General features: G+C 36.1%; 1 protein-coding gene across 8 annotated transcripts in view; it reads right to left on the reverse strand.

The window, feature by feature from the left end:
• SATB1 (SATB homeobox 1) overlaps positions 1-24,190 on the reverse strand; it is a 103,026-nt gene that overhangs the window by 39,481 nt on the left and 39,355 nt on the right. For all 8 annotated transcript variants that reach the window (XM_029071305.2, XM_029071304.2, XM_007667433.4 and 5 more), the window contains exons 6-8: positions 14,034-14,145; positions 11,562-12,016; positions 1,148-1,360 (exon numbers count right to left, since the gene is read on the reverse strand). In XM_029071305.2, coding sequence (XP_028927138.1) covers positions 1,148-1,360; positions 11,562-12,016; positions 14,034-14,145 — 780 coding nt within the window. The remainder of the gene's footprint in view (positions 1-1,147; positions 1,361-11,561; positions 12,017-14,033; positions 14,146-24,190) is intronic.

The following is a 24,190-nucleotide window of genomic DNA, read 5'->3' on the forward strand; positions in this document are numbered from 1 at the left end:
CCACCCCTGCCCATCATTCTTAGATGGTTAGTCACTTGTGTCTAATTACCCTGTATTTTGAATCCCAGAACTTAATACATCTTAGACACTTAGTAAAAGCACTATTACTAGTTCTACAAACTTTCATTTACCGTATGTGTTAATTAATTTTTGAGATTCTGTCACACTGAAGCCTTCTCCTCTACCCCTTAAGTTCCTTGTGAAAAGAAAGGTGACTAGCAACTCTATTGTATTTTACTCTCCTAAACTCTCATTAGAGTGCTCTTCACACAGTAAGCACTGAATACCATTGTTTGATTGAGTTCAATGTATGTATTTTATGCAATGAATTTATCTCTCTCTTTTTAGACCATAAGCATCAAAAAGAGAGGTTACATTTGTATCGCAATATGCATTTATTACCTGTAGGCAATTCATAAGTGTTAAATTTTTCTATTATTGAGATAATGATGTAAATTAAAATTAGAAATAACACCATCATCTATACTTTTCCCCACATGAAAATTACCTGATGAATTGAAGATTAAAATATGGTACATAGGAAATTAACAGATGCAGGGACAAAGTTACCTGAAACCTACTTTTTTCCTCATCAGTGCAAAGAACTTAACTGAAATATAAACTGTGTCCAATTCCGAGAAAATGGACAGAATTCTTTATAGCCCCCATTTAAAGCTGCTTTCAAGGACTGTATTAAACTTAATTATGAAAGATTACAAATGAGATGATGTGTAATTGGTACCAGCTGCAGTTTGGATTGGAAAGCATAAATACAAATAGAATTATTCCTTTTTTTGTTACTACTAAGAAACTATGGATCTAAAGTTGCAGGAATAAAATCAAATTTATTACTTTGTCTTAAGTTTAAAATATTTAACTTAATAGTAATAACTACAATATTTTCTTTAAATTCTACCTTTCGTCCAAAAAACTCAGAGCACAGAATAATGTAATGCATTCATTTTTTTTGTTTCTCCAACTAATTTGTGGTATGTGCTAGAATTAGTGGTTTGGAGCCAGACTCTCCTGCTAAGCAACTTTATGGGTTGGAAAGGTTGGGAATCTTGCCCTAAGAAGCTGCTGTGGAGACTATAATAATTAAGAAGATGTGTGTCAGGGATTTCTAAGGAGCAAAAAACTATTTTACCTGTGGAGGACGGCTAGGCGGTGTGCTGATCAGAGGTGCTGGGCCCATAGCAGAGGCGGCATTCAAACTCCTTTCCCTTTCATCCTGGTAAATTCGGTCTCGTTCAGCTTCTGGCAACTGCAAGAAGTTTTGCATAGCCCGAAGGTTTACCAGCAAAGACTGTGAAGCAGTCTTGGGGTCTTCTTCCTTTCGGAGAATTTCTGAGAGCAAGCCCTAAGGGAGAAGAATGAAAAAGAGTTAACTTGTGTCATCTTCTGTAAAATGCACTCTATCAAGCCACTGCTAATAATTCCTTTTTTCTTTTCCACTGTGTTTAGAAAAAGAACAGAGACATTAATTCTACAGAGGAATATATTAGTGACAATTTAGGTAGTGTAGAAGAGAGCCCCAATTGTATTCTTAATTTTATTAAGCATCTGCTTTACATACAACATAAACTGATTCTGCCTAATTGGTCTCTTTCCTTTTAGTGACTTAACTTGCCATGAAATCTTTTACTGTGAGACAATCTCGAGATTTAAGATTAAGTGAAATCTACACCGTGCAGTAGTAATAGATTGTATAGTTCTCAAGCTTGTTAAACTAAAGCTTCAGAAAATCCTAAGATCAATCTTAAAAAAAAGCTATTTCTAGGTACTTAAGAATAAGAATGCATTTTTAATATATCATATTCTCAAACCCCTGCTTAATTAAAAGTCATGTGTAATAATATTTCCATATCTTGCACCTCAAATTATCTAAACCTAATCAACACCAATTGGACTTTTCAATTTACAAAGGAAAATTACACTTACACCCCAAATACTTTTAAGGTATTCTGCTACATTAGAAACCAAGATGTGTAGAGCTGGCAGTTTCAACTACAGAAGTCACAGTTTTAATGTAAAAATATAAAATTGCTCTTCCATGACTGTAAAATTGTATGATAGAATGTTAATGAAAAAACATTTATCTTGTTTCCTTACATTATGCAGTTTACCTGACTCTTAAATAAATTACATTAATGACATCAAGAAAACCATTTTGTCTATTAAAAAAAAATTATATGACTGATGGCATTTTATGATAGTTTTTTTGAAAGTACTTCTGCAACAAATTATCCTTAAAAGTCTTGAATAAATCTCTCAAGATTGTGGGCTTCTCCCCAATATATTAAAAGAAAATACTGAACAATGGAAAAGGTTAAACGTGAACACAATTTTGTTCATCTGCCTTTTGACATACTCTATCCTTTATATCGAAGGAGTTGTAATTACCAGTTACAAAATTTACTTCTTTTTCAGAAAGCTTGAACGACAGCTTCTGAAATGCTGCTCAGAAGATAATAGTTGTTAGACTCTGTGGCAGCATCTGTAAGGGACCACAGATGTTCATCATATCATTTTTCCTGGCCCTTGCAAAAAAAAAAAACCCCACCAAAACAAAAACCACCCTAAACCCTTTTCTATTAAAATGTGTTCAGAGAGAACTTGTGTACCTGAAAAAATACTTTCACCAGCAAACTTTAACTTTCCACTGTTTTCCACTGGCTCTGAAAAAGCTTTCAGATTGAGAAAATATAACAACTGGGGAGAGGTAAGATGGCACGAAAAGAATAATGCCCATGTGAAATCTATAATTCAAGGACTGTATATATTACTCCCAGCTAGTGCTCATCTTATGGCATGCCTACTGTATATTTAATTTGTATGTGCATTTTGGATTTATGTTGAGAAAAATTTTTATCACAGTAGAACCATACACATTAGCCATAATGATTGGATATAAAATAGTACTTCATTTAGAAGTTGCATTAGACTTTGGATGATAATTTTGTCAATAAATTAAAAATGTCATTCTGTTGTAACCTGTGCATTTAGACATGCCATTCGAAATAACACAAAACATTTCCAAAATTTGGGATACATGAACAAATGGGATTGAAATTATCACCCAAATATTTTTACTCCCAATGCTGGTACTTTGCATTTTAATAATCAGTACAGTTCAGTCCCCTCCACACACACAAAAAAAATCAATAAAATGTCTGTCTTGATACCCATGTTCCAAATTCATATGCTATGCTCAACTAAAGTATAGGATTTGGGCCATTTCATAGAAAAATAGAAACATAGACATGAGCATTAACTGACCAAAACACCTCAAGGATGCTAGATATCATGGATGTGGGTCTGAAAAGAAATATATACACATACTAAATAAAGAAAATAAGCTCATACTGGGAACATTGTTGACAATCAGTACATACTAAGTTCTCTTTGGTAGGCCTTATTTTCAATATGTAACTGAGAAGTTACATGAAACTTCAGAAGATACTACCATGCCAGTAAATTAATGAAATTATTCTATTGTAATGATATAGTCAACTTGCAAGGAATTCTATTTGGAATTCTTAAACCTGGATATTAGGCCACCCATCTGTGACCACATTTTCTGATATTTACTAACGTATACTTCAGTGAATGATTGTTTTGCTTGAGGTAGACTGGGAAAAGAAAGGAAAAAGCATCAAAGGAAAAAAGCAAGAAGAGACATCAATGGCTCTCCCTCTATCTGCTTCAAGATTTCCCCAGATCTTTTCTCTGTATACATTACAAGAAGTATCAGATTTTATGATTCCCCATCTAGCAGGCTGTTTTGGAGGCTAGAGTTTGGTTAAACTCTCAGTGGTTTCTATTTTAATTGGCCAATGCTTTAGGGGAGACATTATTTGATTCATTTTAATTAGCTCACAGACTAAATGATTTACTTTTACTGAAATGTTGTTGGAGTTGAACACATTCTTGCAGCCTGTGAACTAGGAAAACAGTTGTAGGGAAGGAAGGGTAGAGAGTCCAACTTATTAATTCACCCATTACTTCAATGGGGTAATGCCCCCTGGTGGAAACGTGCAAAAAGCTAAAATATTTACTCAAAATGGTCTGAGTCAAGATAGTCTTAAACTATTTTGAAAACATTTCAGGCCACTTAAAGATGTTAACATCACAATAGCATGATTGTTGCTATGAGACTATGAAGCTGTATTTGCGACCCTTTGTGTCATTTTAGTTTGTGCTGATTTAGCCACTGAATCAAAATACTATCTGAAATTATCCTTTATAAAGTGGGAAAAATGTTACGGGCTATTCAGTACAGTGTTTTTGGATATCGGTGTGTAAATTCTTGAAAACAGCATGTCCCGGGGCTTGACTCTTTATGGAGAGACTGCAAATAATGTCAGATTCCAACTACAAATATTGGTGAGTTACCACTACCTGAGACCTCCACTCATTAAAAATTCCTCAAAAGTTAATTGTATTTACTGAGCGCTTACTGTGTGTGCAGCACTGTACTTAGTGATTGAGAGAGAACAACATAGCAGAATTGGTAGACATATTCACTGCCACAACTAGCTTACCGCCTAGAGGGAGGAGCTAATAAATTAAGCTCTACAAAATTTTGGTATGCTACATAGAACTGTCCAAAGGTCAGTCAAGTTGCCCTACGTACTGAAAATGAAAATTGGAAAAAAATGCTAATAAATAGATGGAGGCGACCCCATAATACTTTTTGCAGTCAATAATAATAGTTCTCCATTCCACTTTACTTTGTGAAGTAGTAATTTTATGTTCTTAAACTCAGGGGAGGAACATAATCTAGTGGAAAGAGCATTGACCTGGAAATCAGGAAACCTGTTTCTAGTTCCAGATCTGCAACTAGCCTGCTGTGTGAACTTGGACAAGGCTTATAACCTTGGTGTCAACTGTAAAATGGGAATCCAAGCCTTCTTTGGAATAATGACACAGCTGGATTCTGAAAACTGTGACAAATTGAAATGTTGCAAGTCAAAAATCAATTCTCGTAGGAACAATTTTATTAATTGGGGGGGAGGGGGCGGTTCCTGAAGCAACGTTAAATATCCATTTTTTGCCAAAATTATCCAGAACAGAATACTCACGTCAAATTATAATTCAGCCAAATTAATACATTTATACTGATTCAGAGAAGCTCCACAATAGGGTACTTGAATTTTATTTCATCAGAGGTAAAACTGAATTGTTGACCTTACCTAGGTACTCTGTCTAGTAACCTCCCTCACTTCTCCCTGCCCATCTTGTTCTTGTTCTGATCTCTTTGAACTTTCTCCTTTCTTTTCACCCTCCACCATGACTTTTGAGATTGTTTTCCCACTTTTTTGTTACTTCCGTTTGTCCCACCTCCCCCTAACCCACCAGAGTTGGTGAATTTAAGGAGACTGGTGTTAGAGTCACAACCGACATGTTGTAAAGGCTGAAACAAGAGTGTAAATTTAGAAACCTTCAAAGTGCTGATTGACCCAACTTGAAATTTCATAAGTTCAGGACTGCTATAATAGTATTTCTTTGGAATGCATGAGATAATTGTTGTAAATGTTTTGGGCTTTTTTAAAAATGGTGTTTGTTAAGCACTTACTATGTGCCAGATACTGTACTAAGTGCTAGCTAGGGTAACTAATCAGGTTGGACACGATCCACGACCCATATGGGGATCACACTATTCTCATTTTTCAGATGAGGTAACTGAACCACAGAGAAGTTAAGTGACTTGCCCAAGGTCACACAGCAGACAAGTGGCAGAGCTGGGATTAACCCAGGTACTTCTGACACCAAATCCCACTTTCTCTTCACTAGACTACACTACTTCTCATAAAGTCCTTGGGGAAAAAAAAGCAACTCAAAGTAAAAAGAGTATTTTTACTTAGATAGGGAAGCATATGGTATACCTAGCTAATATAGATTTAGCCTCAGTATAGCCCAATACCACAGGTATTTGTCAAAATGTAACTCTGGCCTTCTGATTTAGTTTTGTTTTATGGAAATGCAGAACTTTCTTACAGGGCTAGCTTCATGACTGAAAAATTAAAGTTCTAAATTTCCTTTAGCAAAAATGAAGTACTGCTAAGCAGGTTTCCCTTCCCCCAGAGGAGTTTACAAGTCACCGCAAGTAGAATTCATTAGTAATTGCACAAAAATGTTCAATAAATATTATCAGTGCTTTCAAAAACTAATTATGAATTCTTTAAAATAGTAGATAAATGAAAGTGTCTGCCAATCAGAAAGATATAGCCTGTCTGGCCCCCAGTTTGTCTCCTCTTTGAATGTAATCACTGATTCAGATAGATTTTTATCAGCCCCATGGAAGTTCAAAGCCCTTGGAAGGAAAACACAATTTTTCTGAAAGCTCCCCCCAAACTAAATAGGACAGCTTTCAGTGCTACCTGCTTCCACAGGAGGTGAATTTTAAAGTCAAATGCCCAGGTGAAAGATCACTTTTCCTAACTCCACCCACTAACCTGGATATTTGCCAAGTACATTGCAAGCAGACACATCTATCTGTGTTGCTTAGTAGCAAAAGGAGAGCTGTCATGACAGTGTAATAGCACCTTTTTACCTTTTATTCAATAGTGATATGGATAGTGTGCTTTTTCTTAAATTACACTGTAAAGAGTTATATGAACACACTGGCAATTTCTGTTATACTTAAGCAGGCAAATTTCCCTCCACCACATAATTTACAGAACTCAAATTCAATAAAACATTACATGATGGTCCATTACTGTTATCAGTTTTGAATAATCCATCTTCATTCTTCATTTTACTGGAAAATAAAGTGTGCCAAAGACAGAAGAAAAAAGAAAAAGGCCTGAGAAAGTGATCAGAGTAAACTCCAGGTTTCATAAAAACCATTACAGAAAACGTTACTATACCTAATGTTCTTCCAAGTTTGTGACATCTTAAACTAAAATGAAAGAAAAATAATTATCTTGAAAGAAAGGCTTCCTACAACTCAATACTAAAAAAAAGCTTTCCTATCTAATGAACACTGATGGCAATCATACTTAAAGGAGGCTTCCTAAATAGAGATTTTCTTATGACTTAGAAGAAACTTTTAAGAATATAGTAAGCTCCTGGTGGGCAGTGAATGTGTCTATCACCTGTCTTCATTAAACTTTCTCAATTACTTAGTAGAGGGCTCTCTCTCAACTCAGCAAACAATAAATATCATTGATTGATTTTGTGACCATGGGTTTCATGAAGTGCATGAAATTTAAGGTTATATTTCCAACTACAAATGGAAATCCGTGCATACATGTTACAGTTTTATTCCATTTTAAGTTGTAGTTGTATGCTCTAATACTCCATTGGGTGGAACTACCTAAGTAAAAACATGGGTATTCCCAATTCCCAAATAGAAACAATTCCTGTGATCTGAAAGTCAGTAACTTTACATTTGTGCTTACATAGTTTATGGATTGTTTTTAACAATATCGTTGAAAAAAGTAATCAAATAATTATAAGCCCACACAAATGTGCCAAGAGATTTAACTGTGCAAAGCTCAAATATACATATGTATTAGTATGTTTTAGTACCCTGAACTAACAGTGTACACTAAAACTCTGCACCTGTTTTTATTGAAATTCACTCACTTTGAAATAAACACACTACATGGATTCATATGAATGTCTAATCATTAAAAATGCAGCTGTGTTTTAGTGTGATCATCCAAACATATGTATGCTTACATGTGCAAAAGCAATGTCTGCACTCCTTAATAGAGGTGCTACTATATACATAGCAATATGTTTTTACTGTTACAACTTTTTAAAAATAATGTTTCAAACACAGCCAAAACCCAGTCCTTAATTGAAGACTATCTTCCTATAAGCAATGGAGACTCAAAATTGAATCTCCTTTAGAATTACCCAAGTGCAAAAAAACAGCAGTTAATGTGACTAATAGTAAGTGATCAGAACTAACTATAACAGATTTCTACTCTCAACAAAATAATCACTTTTTTCTGACATTAACGATGCAAGGTTATTTTTTTCAAAAATGTTAAAAGCACACTGAAAATCCTATTTGCTTCCATTCTTCCCCCAACTCCAATCCACACCTATGGGATTATGGGAAGGTGATCCCGTGGTAGGTAGGACAAATAAACCTTAAATGGCTCTAGCAATAGTACCCAAATTGAAACTGGGCTAAGTAGTGATGATTTCTGGATTGCACTCTACATTAACATGTGCAGGCTCTGCCCTCTTTCCTTGCCAATACACAAAATATGCTTGCCCTTTTGTTGTGTATGCTTCTACAGATGTTTGTTGGGTACATATGTACTTCAGGGAAGTATATATATTTGGCCACAGAGATGCTATCAACTGTACACTCATAAAAGTCAGTGACTAGATTGTTCAACTTGTGTTTACAGTTTGTGAGAGGGAGAAAGAGACTGCAAAGAGCAAAATACAGTAAAAACTGTGCTATCTGGTAACTATCTGGGAAAACCGTAGCAATCCCGCATCCCTGACCCAGCCTCCAGTGTCAGAATATACTTGAGTCTTCCTCTAGTGGTAGGAAGCAAAGGCTGATAAAGTCTGCACACTGTTCTGCTGAAACCTTTTGCATAAACTCTCCAGGGAGTCTTCTTAATGAGACTTTGCTGGGCAGGGCAGGGAAGGCAAGCAGCAAAGTGTTTTGTTAAGCTGATTGATTAGCCATCAGTTCTCCTTGAGGAGTTCCAGGTGCTACATCACATCAAGTACACTCAGCTCTGCCATAACGCATGTTTTCACCATGTGATTTGGTTAGAATGCGGTGAGGGTATTGTAGGATATTCTTTGGACAACACGACTGTTTGGATACAGTGCAACACGGTGTCGGAAGAAATGTCTGTGCACATGTGCCTGGATGAGTGAGTACTACAATACGAGTTTTCCTTAATACAGAATTCCCCAAGAATGCAAGTCATGTTAGGGGAGAATGGGTGACCTGAATGGAAGCAAACCAGGATTCTGTTAGACTCCCAATAGGGCTCTTCCGCCCCCCAGTAATGCCATTCTGACTAGCCTTCTGTAAAACCTAAACAAAACCCTCTCCAGAGAATAGTGGCTGGGAGTGATGCTCAAAATTAGATAACCAAATCTTCGACTAATTGGTATCTCCCATCATTCCCCCAAGCATTCTGGATAGCAAAGCCTTTACTATAGCTATGTCCCTGAAAACCTCCGCACTCAGAAAACCCATTTCCGTCCATCACTTTTTGTAATTAAAAAAAATAGTTTATGCAGGAGCAGAGAGGATATGGAGGGAAGTTGGGAGAAGGGAGTGTATTTCTCAATCTTATAAAACACTTTCACAAAGCATAGCAGGGAATGTGTCTACCAGCTGTTTTTATACTTTGCTCTCCCAAGCACTTTGTACAGTGCTCAGCATGCAGTAAGTACTCAATAAATATGATTGATCGATTGATGTCTTTACCAATCATCAAATACTTGAAAGATGTTTATGAAGATGCCAACCAGTTGTTCTCCATGACCAGAACGAGAAGAAACTCTTCTCTCTTCCCACTCTAAGAATCCGCTGCAAGTCACCACTTCCCACCTCCATTAAACTGTCCTAGTGCAGCCATCTTTGTCTTTCCCTAACTCCCAGTTGTTAGTCTGCAGATTACTCTACACATCACCACTTTCTCTCTTTTAAATGTAAACTACCTTCCTACACTTTTCTCCCCACAACTTTCATATTCCATTATTCTCTTCACCTGATGATTTAGGGATCAAACGAAGGGACAACAAAAGAGATTTTGTCACATTAAAGTTTTAGATTGCTTCCTGAAATTATGGCTGGTTCTCTAGACCTTGAGCTCTTTGTGGGCGGGGAAACGTGTCTACTAACTCCCTTATATAGAGAAGCAGCGTGGCTCAGTGGAAAGAGCATGGGCTTTGGAGTCAGGGCTCATGAGTTCGAATCCCAGCTCTGCCACTTGTCGGCTGTGTGACTGTGGGCAAGTCACTTAACTTCTCTGTGCCTCAGTTCCCTCATCTGTAAAATGGGGATTAAGACTGTGAGCCCCACGTGGGACAACCTGATTCCCCTATGTCTACCCCAGCGCTTAGAACAGTGCTCGGCACATAGTAAGCGCTTAACAAATACCAACATTATTATTATTATTATTATTATATTGTACTCTCTCCAGAAGCTAAGTACAATGCTCTGCACACAGTAAGCATTCAAAAGTACGAATGATTTAATTGATTCTCCCTTCTGTGTTGTGTCACCAAGTTAATCTTGGAGCTGAGTTTGGGACTTAAAATCTAAAGAGAGAGAAGTATTTAATCACCATTTTACAGATGAAAAAACGGAGGCCCAGAAAAGTTAGTGAGTTGCCCAGATCTAACAGCAGAAAAATGGCAATGCTGGGATTAGAGGTTAGGTCTCCTGTTCCCCAGTCTTATGATCTTTCCACTAAGCCACAAAATATAAATATCTTGGCAAATTTATGCCTTCTGAAAACAAGCTCCATCTTTGGATTCTATGCTACTGATGAGCTTTGTATTCAGGTGAGTACTTAGAAAAGACAGCTGATAATGATAATAGCAAGAAGATAATGTTCTTAAACCATGCCATCATTGGATTTTATCAATATGGACATAAACAACAAATTACTAGGTGATTTTAAATCTTTTAAAAAAGTGAGTCTAATTGACCCATTGAACAAATTATTATAAGTTAAAAATCTAAGTGAACTAAAAAGAAGATATGATTTTTGTAATTCTGTTGGTTACAACTCCTCTGCCAATGAATGAGTTTTAACGTAAATTTCTTATGCCATTTGAAAACTGAATTTTGGCATTGGTCAGATTAAGAATAATTCAGAACGAAATTCAAAGCATGTCAACACTAATTTAGAAAGAATATTAGAGAGTCAGAGGAGATAAACCTGATTCTCCTGGTTAAGAAGGTCACAAACTAAACTTTCCTGCAGTAATGTCACCATCTTATATCTTTTTAACAGGACTTATTAGGAAGAATTCATTCTGCTGTTTCCAATTAACTTTATGTTCCATCTTCCTTCCTGGTTTAGTTAGTGTAAGAAAACACACTGGATTCATTCCAAGAAGAAATAGTTTACCCCGAAATATAGGAAAAGGTTTGGGATTTGATATCTAAGAGACTCCAACGTAGCACAAGTAATGCCAGATTCTTTTGCCATGTCTGTGAATACATGACATCAAAATTGTATGAACGATAAAGCAATGCTCGTGCTTTGCCGAAGCCAGGCGATTTTTACAAAGGATTCATGAAGGGCACTGTCATAGCTTTTGTTTTCCTCTCCTCAAAGCTGTGAAGAAAATCAATGTGGATGGTAAAATGGAAGGAAAGGAATGATGAAGGCTTTTTAGGCACTGGAGGAATGGCTATCAATGGTTGATCATTTTACTATCTGTATACAAAGTCAAGCAGGGCACAGATAGGATATACAAACAAATACAGGTGGCTTCTTTCATGCGAATACAGAAGGTAACAGTTAAGAATGAGGGGAGAGAAGGGAGAAGAGGTGTCGAAGTCTGAGGAAGAATAGCATCTTTCATAAATAAAAAAAGAAAATACTAACCTGAGTTCTGTTAAAAGCCACACGTGCAAATACTGCCTGGGAGATTCCTGCTCGTTTCAATTCATCGCGCACCCACTGGTAGATTTCGGAAGACACCTCTGTGTTGGTTGAAACCTGCTGCTCCAACGGCTTGTTCATAGATCTACTGACAGGAGGAGGGTGGTTCAAGTACTGTTGGTTTAAGGACTGCTGGGCTAAAAGTCTATTCACTGCATACTGCTGGTTTAGCAACTGGGCCATTACCAGCTGTTGATTTACCAGCTGAGGACTAATAGGAGTAGATACGAGTCCAGGATGTAGGTTTGGAAGAGGAGTCCGAACGGATGGCTGGCTGCTATGAGAGAGCTGTACAGGGGATGGAGGCTGTTCAGCTGTGTTCCCTGGGACAGGCTGTTGGCCAAAGTTGACATGGTTGGCACCTTGCTGGGATAGTTCTGAAAGGCTATCCATTTCGACTAAAGCAGACAAAAATAAAATCATTTTTTAGACAACACCTCCTGTAAACCAGCACATGGAATCGTTCCAAAACTGAAATGACATTGGAGTCTCAAGTCCTTGAAACCAGGAAAACCAGTCAGATTTCTCCCCCAAAAAATGTTGGATGGGACCAGTCTCCTTTGCATTACCCTAGGAAAATGACTAATAATTAATTTATGGTGTTCAGAACTTGTAGATAGATGAGGATATTTTATAAGCTAAAATACAATTTTTGAAATAGTATAAGCAACTAAGTTTGCATTTGAACTATGTCATTTATTTTCCTAGGAAGAATAAAAGCAATGGCATTTGGAATTTAAGCCTAGACTTCTAAAGATTCAGTGCCAGTGATGGATAATAAATGTTTTTCATTTGGATATAAAAACAAAGTGGTAACGAGGAAAATAATTTCAAATTCAACAACAAAAAAATGGATTTAAAGAAAAGCTTCTTGAGCAATAAACTGGTTTAGCAGTCCATTTAGTGTCTTGGTAGTCTTGGTGTGAAAAGCAATTTGTTGATATGACAGGTACCCTCATAGAGCCCTGAGGTCCTCCAAAAACTGGTCAACTCACTCACCAGAAAGGGTGGTTTTGAAGGAAAACAGATCCTCTAAGTAAATGATGATGACACCTCTTGTCCCTCCCTCCCCAAAATCAGGACAAATTTTCCAATTGGATGGGCAGCCTCATAGACGATTCTCCCCTCACACCCCCACCTCCATTACCAAGCTCTCAATCTTAACTGTTATTCCTCATTACCACGAGTCAAACTTTACAGTTCAGAAATGTATCTTTTTTTTCCCTAAAGTTATTAATATATGCAAACAAACTAGAATTGGGGGAGGAGGGAGAGTGGAGGAAGCAGGAAGAAACCTATTTCCACAACTGAATGCAAAGATCAGCCCAAGTGGGCCATTCACACAGAATAGTAATTCAAGCAATTATCACAAAAGTGATGCATTGTCTTCATTACAGCCTTAAGCTATAAAAGGCAAGGAATCAGTTTTGGGAGATGGATGGTTTTTCTTCAAATACTAAAAGCTAAAACATCCTCAACATTCAGTCAAAATTAGATTCTCTCCCTTGCTTCCTAAAACCTTAGGAAAATTATTAATGTTATTATTGTTGCTACATGAATGATATTGTTACATGTCCTGAAGATTTAAAGAAATAGATTAAAAACAGAGTACAATATCTAAAGATGTTTTAATATCACTTCCCTGACAGTGGTAGCATTTTCAAAGACAATATTTGGAAGGTTACGAGTGAGTGAAAGCAGAGGGTTTTAATGGAAATCAAAACATAACCTTAATTATGTTTGCTTTTGTGAATACTTTAACAACTTCACTAGAAGGAACTGTCATAAACCAAAGCTTATGTACAGCAAAAGCACATGGCTTACCCCTGTAATTTTTAAAAGCAGTTTTAAATTTATCCTTTTATTGCTATATAATAGACGTTTTTTATGTTGTGCTAAAACCACTTCAATTTAGGAAGGCTTTTGGAAAGGAATGAATGTATGTATTAACCCAATCATTGTTTTTGGGGGGTGGGGAGGAGTAGTGGTAACTGGGATGAAGACAACTAGTGTACTCATCTACCTGCTTATGGACTAATGAAATACCTCAATTATTGCTTGTAAAAGTGATTGTAAAAATATGCAATTTCATATCAAAAAGCAATGCTTAACATTTATAGAAATCACTTCTAATATTAGTGATTCAAGACCTTGTTAGGTCTTTACTGAAATGTTACAAAATGACAGTTTCCTCTCTCATTGCATGATTTCCTACATGTCTGACAACCAAGTCACTTTGGCTGATTTAAACACAAACATTTATTGAATTTAATTATCTCATTATACTCATATCCCAAAAAAAAGAAACATGCTAAATTGATCTCTAATTGGGCAATCAAAATACCTGGCTTTAGATACGACTGTGATACACCCCAACACAACATGCAATGGGATGTAGCAACTGTTTTTGCTTACCCATCATATCTTTTGTCTTCTTGAAATGTTTATACCACCTTCCAAATTCTTGACATTTTGCTGCTGAGACATTTGCATAGTAAGTGCTGTTCACAATGGAAGAAATCATACTCTGAATGAAAAGGGGAAAAAAAAACCATTTTAAATACGTAAAAGCAGAGGTTGGAAAACAGAAATTATTTCAATTGTTGATATCAGTTGAATACCATCTGAAATTTTTAACACAACCAGAGACTTCAACATATTGAAATTAAAACAGGATATCAAAAATGTACGTAAAAAAGTCTTCCAACTCAAACAACCCATTCTTTTGAGATTGTGGGCCCCTTCAGGGATAAGGACAGTAATTCTCGTCCTCGTAATTCTTTCTGAGCATTTAGTACAGTGCTTTTCATATAGCAAGCACTTAATAATAATTCCTTTTCCTACTCAAGACAATCTTCTCCATCAAGGACAAAGCTCTCAGCCAGGAGACAAACTTCTTCAGGATCCCTTAGCTCCACAAGTGCTATGTAATTCAGGTCCTGGGAAACTTCCAGACTGCCTCCAAAACCTTAGTTCTACTTGTTACTATAAGAAAACAAGACTATAGTGTGCACCTGTCATTTTTTATTTCACAAAGATAAGAACTAAACTAATGGGGATGATAAGATTATAGTTTCACAGTTCAAGGACAGAGTGACTTAATTTAACAAGGCACTTAGAATATTCATAATAAACCACTGCAAAGAGGAAAAGTTATTTTACCATCAGTTTCATTTCAATTAAAAAAAGTATAATTTAGTAATTTCAAACTTATCATTAAAATCCCTAAAATATAGATATTTATGCCTGCTAAATTATCAGAGATGCTTCAAGAAATAAAATGGACCATAGGGTGGAAGGTATCAATTCTTTGAAAGCAAAACCCTAATTTAAAACATAGAAAAGTGAAGAACGATCACCACTAACTGAACGACAAATGTTAAATACTTAAAGTCTTGATCACGTAATTTTTCTCAATTGACCCGTGTTTAAAATACCCATATTTTATCGTGGCGAGGGAAAGGTGATAATTGAATGCATTTTTCATCAAGTCTTAAAAAGCAATTAGTTACTCTTTCTCCACCTTACGTATAAAAACTTATATTTTAAAGTTTAACTGAAGCTGGGCTATGGTGAAATAATTTCACAGACTAGGACCACTGTCCTAAGTATAGTTTGAAACCATAAAGGCCAGTTTGAAAACTTAGGTACCAAATATTTTTATCTAAAATAGTGTGATTCTGTGTATTGCTTCTCAAGAGACACATTAGCAGCATTAATTTTATAAAACACACACATCTCTTTAAGTAATAGTTAAATTCCATTATTCCTAAAGCTGCTTTACGACAGCATGTTTTCATTGTGAATTATGCCCATCAGAGATTCTACTAGGAGTTCAGAGCTTTTCATCGGACATTACTGCATGACATTTCCACATTTTCACTCCACTAAAGAAGTACCCTACAACTGAATTTTATTATTTAGATAATTTATAATTTAACTAAGATCCTACTGCAATCAACAGTGTAAAATATCCTTATCTAAGTTTGCCAAAACTATAGCCAAAGGATTTCATGAACCGGTTAACAGATTCAATCAAGCCTATTTCTTTTGTAATAATGGGATCGATAGCCAGACACTAATAAAACCATGGCCTCAAACCTCTGATAGATAATGTTGATTCCCCTTATGGATGACAGCTCATATCCTTCCACAGCCTTCACAAATCTGAATAAAAGGACCACCACCATCATACACACAAAGCAATCATTTTAGTTTTTTTTCCCCCCAGATTCAAATAGGCATTTCTGCACACTATTATTTAGATAGAATTACATGTCACAATTTTCTCAAGTTTGGTATGGAATACCTACATGCAGAGCGTTTTCAGGAAGGCTGGTACTGACAATTCCTAACTTTTCAATCTAGCCTATAATTTTGTATACTTTTTTTATACATTGTTATGTGTATACTACCACATTACATAACACAAAATCTGAAGCCCATTTTGGAATATAACCCTATATTTATATTGGGACAAATGTTCAGTTCATATAATTATGTGACAGAAGTAAAGAGCGAACTTTGTATGAGAGCTTTCATCTTACTGCCTTATGTTTTTATATTGAAGATCTTCCTACATTTTAGTTTTAGAAAGCTTTAGAAATAATAAACAACTTCATCTCGCCTTTGAGTGAGGTACATTCAAACATTTTCACCAAATGAAATTTCCTTTTTAATAAATGCACTCTGAAAGGTGTCATGAACAACCCTGTAAATAATCCAGCCAGAATACCCATATCTCAAATTTTCGTTAAAAATTAGCTGTTTAGCACCTAATTCACCTGTAGCATCAGCTTTGGTCAACATTAATACCTTATTAGCTCAGCAAGTCACCAGAGAAAATCTAATGTTCATCATATCCAACTTTGCATTCTTATTGCTACCGCTTTAAGAATCTCACTGCCATTTGGTAATACCAAGCCACAAACCATTCCTAAAAAAGCCTCATCAAATAAGTCTTCTCTAAAGTTCAAAGTGAACAGTTCTTTTAATATATCTTTGTTTTTCACTGCACCTGTTCAATGATCTTTCTTTAGAAACATTTTCAGGTCCCAGGATAACTCAATCACTCATTGTTGTGCAAGAAACAGGAACACAAGATCTCTGAAGGAGAAAGCTAAGCCACAGGATGGTTCCAACTAAGCATTCTGTTGAGGAAAATACATCCACAGCCCATTTCTACATTCACTAGTTTCTATGTACTGAGCCTGTTCATAAAATGTAGGTACTCTGAGGAAAATTAGTTCACACAAATATGCAGTCAGTTGAAATGTCAAATTCAAGTGCATCAATAATATACTCACCATAGATCTGGACTCAGCTTTCACTTTCTGTGAAATAAAATTGATAGACTGCATAAGTTGGTCATAGGTCCCATATCCCAATGTCACTCCCAAAACTTAACCAGGGGACCAAATTCATAAAGCAGCTAGTCCTATGAGAAGTAATGGTTCTTTAAGAGAACCTGATGAAGTTTGATCTGATAACTGAAAGAGCCATTTTCACAAAACCCCAATAGCCTAGCATGACACCATTGGCCATAGCCTGGGTTTTCCTGATCAAATACCTTTTATAGCCTACCTGTTTGGAAGTAAGGATTGAATTTTTCCAGGGTGCAATTTAGATACAGCTAGAATATGTGATGAAACAACTCTAAACTACTGAATATCATCAGTTTTTTTTAAGGAATTAATTTGCATTTCTCAGAATACTGTTTTTTTTTTTTAAATTGCATGCTAGAATTTTCTGTAGGAGGCAGGCATGATGCTTAAATCTACTGATAATATTTTTGGAAAAGTAGAGGAGACATTGGATTATCATTTAAGTCTGATTAGTCATTCAATAACCAGTGGTGATGCTTTCATAGGGATATTATTATTCACTTTCAACCAGAAGGTTTCTCAACAAGGTAAAAAAAGAAGGTGGGGTGGATTATAACTGTAAATGTTGTGTTGTCCTTTTAACAAAAAAACAAAAACAATGTTAATCAGGTTATTCAATCAACTAAACCAAAACTGTTCATGCTTTTCTGCCAAATCAACCAACCACAGAAAAATCTGTTATCAGTGATTGCTCAGCTTCTAGTCAAAAACAATTAACCCCCACTGTCCCACAAGTTTCTCCAAAATAACCTTAAATTTTTCACATAGAATGAAAGGGTGGACACTCTCTTAAAATGATATTTGCACTGACATAATTTTTCAGGACAAATATGCACTTATAGGCTAATAGCCACAGAACTCCCCATAAGCAGCTCCAATCAATAATTTAGATGAGCCAGATTCTGGAGGTTTTTTTGTCTCTACGTCTGCACTATGGTGTGTTTTACAAAAACTTGGGGTTTGCTGATTATTTGACTAGAAATACAAAAGCATTTACAAAACAGTTGTTCCCTGCTTTTTAAAAGCTTCCAAGCTCGATCAGGGGAGAGGGCAAGGGCTGCAACAACTTATTTACACAATTATCTAAATACGATTAAACAGCTGATGGACAAATATTAAACTGGAAAATGTATAGTCATTTCAGCTTAATGTAATCCTCTTTCTGTAAACACCCAAGATGATTTTTTTTCAACCAGAACAGTCCTGACATCTCATAAGCCTAAGGGTGAATAGCAAGAGATTGTTTTTGATAGTTATAAATATTCAAAAGACATGCAGACCATCTGCTTTCATAATACAGGTAAAGCAAAACTGAAATGGTGACTGCTGTATAAAAATGATTCTTTTAACAAAGTCTTCCTCTCCTCGAAAACTATAAAGACAGATGTCAAAAACTGTTTACACAGGGTAATCAGGAGCGTGCAAAATGTAATATTCCTTTTACACACAGTGCTTGCTAAAGAGGTTTTTTTTTTCTTTTTCTTCCCATCTGTGTGTTGCAACACATTTCTACAAGTTAAAAACATTTTTTTTCCAGAGATCTCATGAATACCCAAAAACATGCTATCTGGTTTCTGAATGCTAATTAATTTTAACTAAGAATCTGAAATTTTTCTGTAGGAAGGAATGTGCGTTTTGAATCAGAGTATTCTAGAAAGCAAGCATAAAAAAACAAGAACCCTATGTAAGTTATAATTCTATACTATTTTGACACTGGCTGTTTTCACAGCTTTGTCTTGTATATAATCTACATCTGTTAAATTTGGTTTACCATAAGTGTGAAGCATTTGTACATTTTCTTCATAATTTTTAAAAGAAAAATTTACTACTGCCAAGCTCTTCAATAAAGCCCAATAAAAATTTAGATATCTCCATTGGTAAATTAAATAAAAATCTTATTCGTTCCTAGTATTCTAAGACAGTGAGGTCCATAAACCATTACAGTTGATTTTCAGAACAGAACACTAATCTTGACAGTAACCTTTTAATGTATTATAGTAATGGCACGAAGGTGTTAAGCACCTTCTTATAATTCTCAATAAAATGATCATTTACTGAACAATTGGTCAAACTACAGGCTTGAATTTTTTTTTCCCTGAGAAACCAAGTTTTCAGCCCTGAGTTTAAGGTGTTTTCACTTTCTCTGTCCCCCCCAGCCCACTTGTGAGTACACATCTTTGCAAAGAAGAGATCTGGCATGGTAAATCACACATTGCTGAGGACTCAGTTCTGTAAAAATGTCATATAGGGTAACACTCAATCCAGTTCCATTTATAGCCATACATGGATTTAATGTAGGGATGGCTTCTATGAAAATGTCAAAAATGATATCAAAGGAATTATAACAGTCTCAGAGAAGTCTGTACACTTTTCACGATAGACTATGGACATTACTGGGTGTGTTCCATCCATTATTTGGGTAAAGGGCTGGCTTGGACTTGATGAAAACCAAGTTGCAAGACATTCTCAGTGCAATATTCTACTTGTCCAGGTAGCCTGTGGAATCCCAAAATCTTTGCTTTTTGATCATTTACTGCTTTTCTAAACTACAGTCTTGGGAAGTGCAAACACAGCATATTCAGCAGCCGGGCATACACAGAGAAGACAATTTCAACTTAGGTTGCCATTCAGTTCTAAATTTTGGCTGTCTTGTGACACCAGATTCTTAAAATAGCAGCCTTAACACATATCCTTGAGATAACGACACTACAAGTGGTACAGTAAAAAAAAAACCTATGAGATCAATCGAAAGAAGGATTTTGTTTACAATGTCCTATATGTCCTATATGAAATAGTAAAAACAAGCTAAAAGCAGTACAATTCTATGAAAAATTCCCAACAATTTCTCTACCTCCATTAGATTCTAAGGAATGGCCCTTCTAATGTCAAATGACTACAACAGTTAATTGGCATGGTATGTAGGAGGAATGGCTATTCAGTTTAAGAGTTGGCTAGTATTTATCCATCTATTTCATCCTGACATATTTGTATTATTGTAATTTACTATTTATATTAATGTCTGTCTGTCTATTAAGAAAGTAATTTCTTAATATTGTATTAGAGGAAGTAAAATTTTAATTATGAGGGTTTTTTTTTATCCAGTCTAACATGCAATGAGAAAATAAAACACAATCAGTTTAGTTTTGCAGTAAAGGAAGGCTTTTGTAGTTCTTTAATAATAAATCCATTCACCTGTTGAAGTTCAAACTATTACATTTTCCAGATCCTAAATCTGGTACTTAACTTAAATAGATGATAAACGCTACTAATGTTAGGGCAAAAAACGGCATTTGGAGAAGAAACAGGGAATATGAACTTAAACCCAAAGGGCCACATTTTGCACTTGATCCATCAGCAACTTTTTTTTTCCTAGTCAACAAATGGGCTAAGGGGCACACACAATATACTGTGAGCCCTGTGTGGACAGGGATTCTCTCTCTTTATTGTTGAACTTTACTTTCCAAGTGCTTAGTACAGTGCTCTGCACACAGTGAGCATTCAATAAATATGACTGAATGAATGACTATTCACCTACAAAATAAATGGCAATGAGTGAGAAAGTCAGAGAATATTTGCAGATATTGTTTGTTCTTTGCAATTTAAAAGAATCATACTCAACCAAAATACAAGAGGAAAAGGAAAAGGTATTTTGATGGATTTACAAAGTTAAAATTACAAAGTTACAAAATTAAAGTTACAAAGATACAAGGTGGCAAAAAAATCCAAATAGGATAATTTGCTGGTCACACACACTTAAACATGCTGCAAATGCTTGCCAGATTGAAACTGATCACAAAGGGAAGAAGAATTGCATATTTTCCTTTACATTTCTTCCATTTACTGAGTTTCATTAATAACAGCATTGCCAGGTACATAAAAGCAGACCCACTTGCTCTGGACCCAAAGGGAATTAGGTGACAAGTCTGAAAGGAATGGATTGACACTGCTAATATTCACAAGAGACTGCAAACCAGAGAAACTGAAAATATTTTTTACAGGTCTGAGTTTTGGGAAACTTTGCAAACCTCAGTAATATTTTCTCAAGAAAAAGGAAGTACTATCTTTTATTTTATTAAATTTTTCTCCAGGAGTATATTGAGGTTGATCCCTTCAATAACAAAAATGGGTGAAAAAACTCAGGGAGAATAAGTGATATTTCTACACAAATACCAGATTTTTTTTTCCACTAGAAACAAAATCCAAATATCCCCTGCACACCTATCTTTATTAAACAACTACTGGACCACCTCATTTTTCTCCTCAAAATTCTCCAATGGAGTCTCATTGCTTCTCATTTAAAAAACAATTCCTGAGTATTGGTTTCAAGGATCCCTACTATAGGCTCACTTCGCTAACAGCAATCCAGCTCTTATCTTCCAGACCTAACTCCTAACTGACCTCTTCTCTAAGCTCTCCCATTTCTTAGCCAATGCTCCTGCCTTTATTACACGGGTCTGGAAATGCACACTGTCTTCTGTTTCACCCCTCCGTTTCTTTTAAAGCCTTCCTTAAGTATTTTCTATCAGGAAACCTTCCCAGCCATGCCCTATCAGCTGTCAAACACCCATGAATTTATCTACTTATTTTGTATTGATTTATCCTTCCAATGAATGGTCTAGTTTTCAATTTATAGTTGGCAAGAAGTTTAAATCAGGGCTTTTACTTCTTTCAGGGCTATACTTCTAAAATCCATCCTTTCTCCTCCACTTAAATTGTTACTCTGCTGATCTCACCTTGGTTACTCCTTGAGCCACCTTGTTGCCTTTTCTGCCTCCTGTCTCTCCCCACTCTCATCCTTACTTCACTGTTTCCTGGATCATTTTTCTAAAAAAATGTTCATTCAGGCCACGTCTCCCACTCCTCAAGTGGTTGCCCATCTACCTCCTCATTAGACAGAAAGTTCTTGTCACTGGCTTTAAAGCACTCAGTCACCTCGCCCCTCCGACCATACCTTGCTGATTTCCTACTACAACCCAGCCCACACACTTCACTCCTCTAACACCAACCAGCTCACTATAACTCAATCTTCCCACCTTTATAGCCTTATTAAAATGACATCTCTTCTAAGAGGCCTTCCCCGACTAAGCCCTCATCTCCCCTACTCCCTGTCCCTTCAGCACTGACTACGCATTTGGATCCATAACCTTGTTATTCATCACTTAATATTCATCCCATGTTCAGCCCTACAGCGCTTATGTATATCTCCTTAATTTAAAGGTCTGTCTCCCCCTCTAGACTGTAAACGCCTTACGGACAGGGCATGTATGTGTCTACCACCTCTGTCGTATTATCCTCTCCCAAGTGCTTAGTACAGGGCTCTGAACACACACAGTAAGTGCTCCATAAATACTACTGATACGCACATATACATATCTATACTTTGGATCACTCAGAGAGGTCAGCAAGATACTCAGATTGAAAACCAGACAACTATAATTACTGGTTGTTACTGAACAGTAATAAAGTACTTCAATGAGTTTTATTTGAAAAAAATAATTTATATCTGATGTGTGAAGATTTTCAAGAAGCTGATTTAAGATCTGTGTGGTTTCTAAGAACTGACCACCTTAATTGTTCATAAACTCTTTTAAAAATCACGATGCTTATAAACACATATTAGTTTTTTAAACACAAACCTTTTCAGGGAATGTAGGTTGACCGCTTCCTTTACTCTACCAGAAGACCTACACAGAAGGTTAATGTGAACCCTTTTGCAGGTTAGGGTCTTTCAAGGAACTAGCCATGGGAGTTTAGGTTACTACAAGTGACTATGAAAGAAAGCATATAGGTAAGGTTTATAAAGAAGAGAGGAAACAAGTAAAACTACTAAATTAATGTCTTCTAAATTCAGTTATTCTATCTGTGTTGGCCACAGTGAAATTCTATTATCCAGTAATAATCCCACAGACTATAACACAACACTGTTCAATCTAGTAGTTCTATAGCGCCCTTCCTGCAAGCATCCCATGGTGCTTTACAATCATTATGTGTTAAAATTAAAACTGAAGCACATACAATTCCTAATAGAATCATTTAAAAATGCTAAACAGAACAAATAACTTGTAAGTCTAGATTTAAAAGTCCCAGCAGTCAGAGCATTCCTTACTTCAATTGGCAATGAGCTCCAAAGCCAGGGAGCAAAGTGACTGAATAACTCTCTTATGTTACGTTAAAGGCCTCTCTTACGCTGTTTATATTCTTATAGTATTCTACATTTAACTAGTTTTCAATGGATTTAAAAAAACATCCACTTTCCTTGCAGACCTGACATTACATAGAGATGTGTATTGACTAGTTACCACCTTAAAGTATAGCAAAATAGGATCCAACCATATGAAACCCAACCTGAAAATTCTAAAAGTAGTGAATAAAGAGTCAGGCCCAGGAAACACCTGTAAAACTGATTTTTTTTGTTTTGTTATGCTACAAGTGTAAATTTTGGTTGGGGTTAGAAGTAGTCTTTGAGTACTAATGATAACTGGAATTGATAGTAGGTGAGAACCTGCAGTCTCTATCTGATACAAGGGTGAAGCAGCATGGCCTAGTAGAAAGAGCACAGATCTGGGAGTCAGAGGTCACGGGTTCTAATCCCAGCTCTGCCCCAGGTTTGCTGTGTGACCGTGGGCAAGTCACTTCACTTCTCTGGGCCTCGGTTGCCTCAACTGGAAAATGGATATGGAGACTCTGAGCTCCGTGAGGGACTGGGACTGTATCCAGCCTGATTGCCTTGTATCTACTCCAGTGCTTAGAACAGTGCTTGGCATATAGTAAGCGCTTAACAAATACCACAATTACTATTATTATTACAATTTTAAAAAACAGCATTTTAAGTTGTTGTTGGGCCATGTTTACTCCAAAACTCCAATTTTATTAGTCAGTTGTCCTATAACATGGGAAGTGTGTTCCTAAAGAACCTGGTACTACAGAAATACTAGTATCTCCTTGACTGCCATGAACAAAAACACTTCTTCTGACACTGTATCTACTTGAACCAACTTGTGGATCATGTTGCATTCAGCCAGTTGCGTAGCATTCATATAGCAAAAACACGTGTATGGCAGAAATGACCGTATTCTATAATGATAATTGTGGTATTTAAGCGCTTACTATGTGCCAAGCACTGTACTAAGTATTAAGTAGATAAAATACAATCAGACAGTCTAAGGGGAAGGGTGAAAAAGCACTGAA

This window comes from Ornithorhynchus anatinus, chromosome 8 (genome assembly GCF_004115215.2).
Source record: "Ornithorhynchus anatinus isolate Pmale09 chromosome 8, mOrnAna1.pri.v4, whole genome shotgun sequence".
Lineage (NCBI taxonomy): Eukaryota > Metazoa > Chordata > Mammalia > Monotremata > Ornithorhynchidae > Ornithorhynchus > Ornithorhynchus anatinus.